This window comes from Ananas comosus, unplaced genomic scaffold (assembly GCF_001540865.1).
Source record: "Ananas comosus cultivar F153 unplaced genomic scaffold, ASM154086v1, whole genome shotgun sequence".
NCBI lineage: Eukaryota > Viridiplantae > Streptophyta > Magnoliopsida > Poales > Bromeliaceae > Ananas > Ananas comosus.
This window is the reverse complement of record NW_017892017.1, coordinates 132-9885: the sequence shown is the minus strand read 5'-3', so window position 1 is coordinate 9885 and position 9754 is coordinate 132. Positions and strand designations below refer to the sequence as shown.

Below are 9754 nucleotides of genomic sequence, written 5' to 3'. Positions count from 1 at the left end.
TAATGAGTATTATGCAGATTATGTACCTGAATTTATCGAGGTTATAAAAGGGTTTAAAAAGTTACGCCTATTGAGCTTATGCAATAATTTTGATTTTAGTAAATCGCCTGATGCATTTGATAGCTTGATACACCTCCGCTACCTATCACTTCCACGATATTTCGTTGGGAACAAAAGTATTGAATTTGATGGCTTGACCAACTTGGTCAATTTGCGTTCATTAGATGTTTCCGATGAAGTGATACAAAAAATTCCTTATATTAGCAAATTACCCTTCATCCACAATTTACAAAATTTTATTGTCCGAGAGGAGAGTGGTTACAAAATCGGTGAACTAAAGAACCTCAGGGACCTTCGTCGCCTGTGTATTAGGAAACTTGAAAATGTGAGGAGTTCTGAAGAAGCCTTTGAGGCCAAGTTGAATGAGAAAGAATATCTCAAATCACTATCATTGGAATGGTCTGGAGATCGCTCCAATAGTGCAGAAGCGGATGAGCAGCTCCTCGATAACCTTTGCCCTCATATCAATCTCAAGAAAATGTGCATCAAACAATACCAAGGTGCTAAATCTCCATGTTGGATGGCAAATCTATCTCTTATCAGTTTGACATCCATCAATCTGATTCATTGCAAAGGATGGGAGCACCTCCCGCCTCTTGGGCAGTTTTCTTCGCTCCAATATCTTCGCTTGTGGGGACTGCATGCAATAAAGCAAATAGATTGTTCATTCTTTGAAAGCAGCAATGGATGTGCCTTTCCATCATTGAAGAAGTTAATCTTTGATAGCATGCCTAACTTGGAGGAGTGGATCGGAGTAGATGACGGCTGCATGTTTCGTAAACTTCATTCTATGAGTATTTTTGACTGCCCTAATTTGAGGGAAATTCCTACTCTGTCTTATAGTCTAAGACAATTGACTATTTCAAATGTCGGATTGACTGCTCTTCCAACAATAAATCAGGATTACACAGACAACAATGTAAGTGCTTTATTTTATAAACTTCAAATTTCTCCTGAGGTTTAGATAATTTTCACTTGCCCCCCTTACTTCAAAAGGTATCACTTTGCCCTCTCCCCCCAGTGGTTTAGCCTATTTTTACTTTTGCCATTCCGTGATTCAAAAAGTTACACTTTGTCTCCTTTCGTTTAGTTCATTTTTCACTTTGCTATCCTGTGATTTTTTTAACATTTTTAATTTGCCACTCTATTTCATATAGAATTTTTTTGATGAAATAAAAATTAAGCCACCGGAGGACAAAGTAAGTAAAACTTTTTGAACCGCAAGGTAGCAAGGTAAAATGAGTTAAATCACGCGGGGGCAATTTGAACTTTACTCTTATATTAAAACACCAATTCGTATTTGCACAGCTATGATTGCCCGGACTTAAATATCTTTTACATCTTTTCTTTCTTGCAGTGGCAAGAACATTCACAGGGTCTTGAAAGCTTAGTCATCGAACGATGTGAGAAGCTCGAATATGTTCCAACAGAATTTTTTCAGAAATTCAACAGTCTCAAAGGGCTGCGCATAAAAGAGTGCCCGCAGTTGACAAAACGTGGGATCTCAGACATCCAACTGCCCTCTGTACTCAATGAGCTCACTATTGGGTCATGTGGCGACCTTGAGTTGCCATTGCTCCAGTTATTACCAAATTTAACCTCTCTTACTGAGTTGAAATTAGTCGATTGCGCAAGCATAACATCCCTTCCCCAAGCACAAGTGTGTGCACAGTTGACGATGCTTTCCAGCTTAGACATATACAACTGCAAAGAACTGTCATCATTTGGGGGAATACAAGCTCTCGTATCCCTCCGTTGTTTACAAATTCATAGGTGCGACAAGCTACTTGAAGTCGCCCTGCTGCTGCAGCCTCCTCCGTTCCCAAACGATGCCGGCCGAAAAAAGAATGCACTACTCATGGACTGCTTTTTGAAGAATGGCGACCTATATATTGACCACCCCGCGCTCCTGCTCATGGAGCCATTGAGAAGTCTCTCCTCCGTCAGCACGTTGATTTTTTCTGATGCTTCGGGACTCACCAGCTTACCTGAGGAATGGCTACTGCAAAATCACGCTGCCCTCAAACATTTACTAGTAAAGAATGCAAGCTCTCTTCAGTCCCTCCCCCAGAGCATGACAAAACTGTGCTCCCTCGAGTTTTTACAAGTACGGAATGCTAATCTCATCCGGTCTCTTCCAGATCTGCCTACTTCACTAAGTAGTCTACACATCACCGGGTGTCACCCTGTGTTGGAGGAGCGATGCCAAGAGAATGTAGGCCTTGATTGGCCCAAGATTGCCCGCATCCCTCTTATGTATATTGTACGTTTACTTTACCACCCTTCATCTCGCCCCTGCTACGCTCTGCAATTAATGCAATTCATTTTGATCTTAATTGATGAGCTACCTCTCATTCGATCTTAACAAGGTTATCTTATTTGTTTTACGATTAATTATCTTTTTTTTTTAAAAAAAAATGCAGCAGCAGTCAGGTTTGTTTTTTAATTAGCGCCCTCAATTAGAAATATTTATATCTTTTTACCCTTACTTAATTTATAGTTTGGATGCATAATAAGGGAGTATAGCACTAATCGCCCCTTATAATTAATACATGATGTTATGCTCACAGGACGGATTGGTCTTGTAAAACAAGCAATTAATGTAATGAACATAACATATGTTGCTAGCATTCAATTGCTTTCTAAAGTTAAATATGACTAATTGTGCAGTAATTTTTCTCTAGGGGTCACTATAATAAATTCATGATTTTACGCTATTTACTTTGTAGCATTTATTTAAATCATGCTAATTAATATATTTAACAGTATTACTTAATAATTTAACAGTAATTTATTTTTAATGTTGCAAAATAGGATAAATTATCAGCGTAAATTAGTGAATGCCACTGAAGTTTCAAGCATTTTATAAAAAATGACACTAAATGTAACAAACCAGCAACGCTTATTACTAAATGCCATGATATTTACTTCGCAACATTTATTTAAATCATGTTAATTAATATATTTAACAACATTACTTGATAATTGCCGCTAGATATTTTTTCCTTATCAGGTACACAAACAAGATTAAAATCGTACTACTTAATTACTTATTCTCTCTTCTGTTTTTTGTTTTTCAGTGCATGAGTTGGCAAAAAAAAAAAACTCATATTGTTGTCTATATTGTTGTCTATCAATTTCATTGTAGGAGCAATAGATTGCTAGTTTTACTGCTTATGTTCTTCTATTTTATTAGTACTGAACTCTTATATATGGCTCCCATATATGGTCTATCAATTTATTCATAGGAATATGAAAAAAAAAAAAACTAATTTCTTATTGTGTGTTTGTGTTCTTCATCAGTTTTGTTGGTGTAGGAGAGTAAGATTCCATGCGTTTTTGTGTGTGTGTGTCTATGGCCAAACTATTGTAAAATCTTTAAGAAAGAAATTGCCCTCTTTTGCGGCAGGGAGGTTGAATGCTTCAATTTTGTTTCTCTTCAATTTATATGCGTATATATTAAAGATAATTTTCTGTTTGAATATTCCTGTGCAGATAGCAAATCTCGTTACCTTGTCATAAGCTTGTTTTGTCGTGTCTATTATCCAAGGAAGCAGGTAAACATTGCTTTAAATTGTGTTTCAAATTATTATTGTTTTTTTTTTTACGCAGACAACAAGCACTAGATTTTTTGAGAGAAGGTAGCATGCTACCGCTTTATTCATAAAGAAGGTGAATTAAGCAACAGACTAAGACAGTTGGGCCTCATAGAAAGGAGAAAAAAAGAAAACAAAAAGAAGAAGACGGGAGGAATAAAAGATTCACTGCGGAGCACAGTACAGCTTCCACAGTTGTCTAAGCTCTCGTGCCCTCAATAGAATTTGGTTCGAGTTGCGTTTAAACTTGTGAACTCAGTTTCAGCAGTATAAATCATAACTTCAAATTTTGTTAAACTTTTTTCAGTTTTTAACAGGTTAATTTGACATCTGGAATAAATTTCGTGAGAGATGCTATCAGAGCAATACGACTCAGCACAAGGGGAGAATAAAGGCTATGCTACAGCAAGCATCAACATGCAACCACATCCTGCGGTATCTTACATTTACTTTCTTTACACTTTTAAACGAACTTTAGATTCATTTTGCATCGATTGTCCAAAAAGACTGAAGTATTACTGCTTATGTTCTATGTTAATTTGGTGGTGCAAAAACCAATTTAAGACTCTTATCGATTTCTCTATATATAGGAATGTAATAAGACCAGAGTAAACCGCCTATGTATTTGTATTTTCTTTTTGTTCTCAGTGTTGTATGAATTAAAAACACCTCCTATTATTATAGCCTATGGATTTCGTCCTTGTTACGAAGGATGGTTAAAGTTTTACTGCTTTGTGTTTGTTCTCCTATTTTTCTTGGTACAGGATTGGAATAAGACTACTACAAGTAGTCTACATATATATGTATAATGTGATTAGTGTCTTTAATATATGTAGCTTAATTAATTTTACTGGTTTTTTTATTTCACTGCCTAATTATACTTCCCTAGCAAGGGAACCAATTAGCAAGCTAAAGAATATTTAGAATTACATTAGATATTTTGGAGACTGAAATTTGGAGACGTATGTTTAATTGGCAAAGCATGCGAAAGGTAAAAGAATTGGGACATCCTTCGCCTTACTGCGTGCATGTGTTCTTCTATTTCCTTGGTGCAGGTTTAGAGAAAGACTCCATGTAATATTGCATTTTCTTTCCTTGTATTTTCTATTGCCAGATGAGTGGAAAATGTTTAAGAAAGAAATTATCCTCTTTCGGAGCAAATTAAGAGGTTAAGCTTAAATGCTTCAACTCTGTTTCCCCTCACTTTATCTGCATTTATCTTAACGAAAATTGAATCTTGTTTGATTCCTGCGCAAGTAGCAGACCTCATCGCATGGTGAGCTTGTTTTGTTTGTGTCTTATATAAAGATAATAATTTTTTTTTTGAGAAAAAGGTAGCACGTGATCCGCTTCATTCATTTCGAAAATGAACTTGGCTACAAATAGTGAGGCAGTATGACCTTGAGAAGAGGAAAATATAGCTCAAAGAAAGAAGAACAGAGAAATAACAACAAAAGTAATCGATAGGTTGTTCAGCTCAACAAAAGTCTCTCCACCGACCATCCCTAGCACAAGTGGCAAAAGGGCTTGATGGTTGATACCCGAGATCCAAGTTCGAATCCTAGTTAATTCACATTTTCGGCTATTTAGAAATAAACGAAGCAGGTAGCATGCTACCTTTCTCTTAAAAAAAAACAAAACAAAAAAAAAAACAAAAGTCACTCCATTCTCTTACCAACTCCTTGATACGCCCGACTACGAAGAGAGGATCAGCAAAGTGGTTTTTGAAAATCACGTTATTTTTTTCCTTCCAGATTAGCCACAAGCAAGCTACTACGATAATTAGATCCTACAGAATCTCCCACGACCTAATATTTCTAGTCATTTTACTCCAAATCGTCAGTACGTCATGTACTGTCTGTAAACACTGGATGTCCTCTAAGGTTTGGAAAAACATAAACCTAATATACACACATCCTATAAGGAGGTGGTCCACTGTCTCCGTAACTTCACCACAGAGGACATAAAAAGGATTACCTAATTAACCATCCCCTTTTCAGTAGATTATCAGCCGTGAGAATTTTCTTCTTAAGGATAATAAATTTTACATACAATGACTTGTGGGAGAAAGCATAAATTAGTTGAAATAAATTAATTCATAAATTTTTTTTTGAGAGATAGATAGCATGCTACCTGCTTCGTTTATTTCATTTAGAAATAAACTTAGATAGAAATGTGAATCAATTAGGATTCGAACTTGGATCTCGGATACCAACCATCAAGCTTTTTGCCACTTGCTCTAGGAACGGTAGACGAGGAAAATGTACACGTAACTCATGTGAGTGACATGAGAATTTCATGTATATATATATATGACACTGTTTGTTTGCCTATTAAGTGATTTGCTTTATGTGGAGGAATAGGATTGTTTTTTTTTGAGAAAGACAGGGGTAGGCGGTGCTACCTGCTTCACTTCAGGATAAGATGAATTAGGCAATACATTATTGGAGCAGCGCTAAGCGCTTTCCGAGGCGAACCAACAAGCAAGAAGGAAAAAAGCTAAAGTAAGACAGAGGTCAAAGGATAATCGAAAAAGGATGAAAAAGACCGAAAGAGACCCAAAGACCGAAACGGTAGGAAAGAGGAATTAAGGGACTTGTTGCGCTCGGGCTTGATGTCAGAGATTCGCGGTCCAAGACTCGTAAGCAGGACAGCCCGCTCTAGCGCACAGTGGCGTTTGGGACTCTTTGAGCGAAAAAGAAAATTATTTCTTTTCTGGTCCAGGACAACCCAACCAAGTAGCCCGCTTAGAGAGGTTTAGTGCCGTTACGTCTATGCGCAGTGTCCGGAATTGCAGTAGTTCTGTTCCAGAGAGCCCGAACACAGTTCAAACCTTCGTCAGGTACGTCCACCTTAAAGAGTAAGAAGCGCGTGAAGGTGCAGTTGGTGAAGAGGTGATCGCAGCTTTCCGAAGCAAATGCGCAATAGTTACAGTAGTCAGCAACTTGCATCCCACGGGCGAGCAGCCTGTCAGCAGTGGGTAGTCTTTTGCGCAGTAATACCCAAATGAAGACTTTGATTTTGTTGGAAATTTTTAAAGTCCAGATATGGTGGTAGAAAGTGTCCTTGATCCCTGTGTTGTCGAGGAACATATAGAGCGATTTGACTGTGAACAGTTGATCGGCGGTCCATCGCCATCTTGGTTTATCCGGACAGCTCGTGAGGTTGAAACGAAGGAGTTGATCTTTGAGTAGTGCGAAATGTGTGTGGTTGATGTTGGATCGGCTTATCGTGAACCCTCTACAGATGAAGCGCCATCTCCAGCCGTTAGGGCTCCAACATTGGGAGACTGTGACCTCCTTGTTTCTTAAGTTAGCAAAGATGGCTGGGAATTGGGTGCTTAGAGGGGCTTCCCCTGCCCAAGTATCCGTCCACATTTTGGTGGTAGAGCCGTCTCCAAGTTCAAAGAAAAGCCCGCATTTGAACATAAATTTGCAACGGAGCACGCTTTTCCACCACTGGGAATGCGGTACGAAGGTAGCTCCTTCGTACAACGGCCTCCGTCTGATGTAATAGAGACATCTTATCAGCTTGCACCAGAGTAGGTGTGGCTCGTTGAAAAATTGCCACCACCACTTTGATAAGAGAGCCTGGTTCATGGACTGTAAATCTTTGACACCTAGCCCGCCGTCATCCTTGCTTTTGCAAACAGTTTTCCAGTTGACAAGGCAAGCGGCCCCAGACGTTTCGGATCCTCCTTTCCAAAAGAACGCTCTTCTCAGGGATTCGATACGATGCAGAACCCAGTGAGGAGCTTTGAAGGTAGAGAGGTAGAAGAGTGGCAGGCTTGTGAGGACAGAATTGACGAGGGGCAGTCTACCTCCTTGTGAAAGGAGTTTAGCTTTCCAACCATTGATTCTTGCTTCAATTCGATTGATGACCGAGACCCAGTCTTCCTTTCGAATCTGCTTATTGTAAAGCGGGAGTTGTCAGGCAGCGGCAACGGGTAGGATTTTCTACTTTGCAGCCTAAGACGTAAGCTAGTCATGTATCACCTTTTAAAAAGGGCTGGGCCTAGGTAGTAAAGTTCGGATTTATCCTTGTTGATACTATGAGAGAGAAGATGATACAGAGGAGTAAAAGGGAATGTAAGTGCTATGGAGTGGTGAGAGAGAAAGAGGTGTTAATTTGGCTTCGAAATTTTATGATTATCTCAAATCATTAAGATCAAAAATATTGGGTAAACTTCAATACCATTATTGTGGTTTGCGTACTTTTTATTATTAGGCATGCTGATTTAAAGTGTCATTGCATTTAGTATCCTATGTTTTTATTTTTTTTTTTTTTTTCCATCAACCTTTTCGTTAACTTTTCGTTAAATCACATACAAAAAAAATTCAGATACTCTACCTATAGTTTATCGAATATTTACTTTAGTACCCTTTAGTTTTAACTTTGTCACTGATTTAACGAAAAAAATTAGTAGAGGGGATAACAAAAAGAGAAAAATAAAACTATAGGATATGAAAATGATACATTTTAAATCACAGAATAATAAAGTAAGAATGTGCGAAACTATAAGGGTGGTGTTTGAAGTTTTCTCTAAAAAATATCCATACTCTCCCAAAAGAATGAGATATATAATTAACCTTTGTGATGAATCTTATTCTCAAATAAATTCAGTATTACCAATCAAATTATATGGTGCATTTAGCAAAACATCGTCGTATTCTTTTATTTCTTTTGAATTATCGAGAATCTTAAAAAAATTCATGTGAATCAAACGCATTTTAAAGCAATCCTCCAACAAAGGTGGTGGTATTTCACAAATGAATATTCCTAGTAGATATGCACTATCCTTTAATACTTTCATTTTTTAAAATTTACTTTAGATTTTAAAGAAATTATATAGAGTTCATTTGATGCCATGTCATCTAACAAGTTTGCTGCTAAGTCATCTCTGTTAGTATTTCATGCTACACTTTAAAAGAAAAATTATTTAGATTTTAAAGTGCTCCATGATGCACTTTTAGTCTTTTTCTTTCAAATAAACTCTTCAAATTTTATTAAACAGTTTAATAGACTCCTCTCTTCAATCCAAATTATAAATTACATGATAGTTTTATTCACATATGTTATATAATCTTGCAAAACTTTAAAATATAAAGAAATCTGAACTTTTATATTTTAACACAAAAAAAAAAAAATCAACAAAAGTTGAAGATAGGGTTATCCTATTATTCAATCATGATACATAATTATCAAAACAAGAAGAAAATAATACATTTCTTTGTATTATGAGATTACACCAAATTATGCGCAAGATATACGATCAAAATTGTTGTTTAGTTACTTATTTTGCTTGAAAAGAGGGTATTTTCAACTATTTGATAATGTTTAGGGGTTATATTTGCCAAAATAAAAATTTCAGACGTCTGCTTATAAAAGCGCTAAGGTTTTTGGATTCTTTTTATAGTTTCTTTTTCAAAAAAAAAAATTCAACTCAAAATTGGGAGTTTTGAGGTAAGACAAATAGTCTCCATAGATCCTCATAATTTTCACCTATACACCCCATATAGGATTGTGCATCTTATATTCCTGCATCCTAGGATGTAAAATAATAATAATAATAATAATTTTTTAGTTTAAAAAAAAATGCTAAAACTAGTAGGTAAATATTAACCATAGGAAACTTTAGGCTTACATCTTATGTATAGGTTATGGGCATATGGATAGCATTGCTCTTTCCATCCTTAACCATGATGAGTTCTTTCCTCTGCAAAATGTCCATTTGCCATTTTTTTTATATCAAAATATAATAGATTGCTATTCCTGTATAAAAAGAGATGCAGGATATAACAGCAAATTATATATTTGTATAATAAAAATTTACATGATTTAAATAACTGCTTAAATATATTAATTGCATAAGATGATCACCACTGTTTTAAATAGCTAGTAAATTCTCCTATCTGTCAATGATGAAATGCGATTGAATCTTATTTCGATAAAATTCAACCTTATGCGTATGCTATAAACTAGTGTAAAAAGTGTACAGGGGATCAGCTGACCTGTACACTAGCAAGTGAACTGTCACAAACTTAAGCGAAATCGCTTGTCAAGTCCATACGGTGTTCAACTTTTTCTGCGGAATGAGC

The 9754-nt window shown here is 36.4% G+C and overlaps 1 protein-coding gene across 1 annotated transcript; it reads left to right on the top strand.

Annotated features, from left to right (window-relative positions):
• The first annotated feature begins 6 nt into the window (after positions 1-6).
• Positions 7-4383, top strand: LOC109705275 (putative disease resistance protein RGA3). The gene is made up of 4 exons (XM_020226008.1): positions 7-979; positions 1418-2323; positions 3556-3617; positions 3974-4383. Exons 1-3 carry the CDS (start codon positions 539-541, stop codon positions 3580-3582), a joined length of 1374 nt encoding a protein of 457 aa, XP_020081597.1. The 5' UTR covers positions 7-538; the 3' UTR covers positions 3583-3617; positions 3974-4383.
• The last annotated feature ends 5371 nt before the right edge of the window (positions 4384-9754 follow it).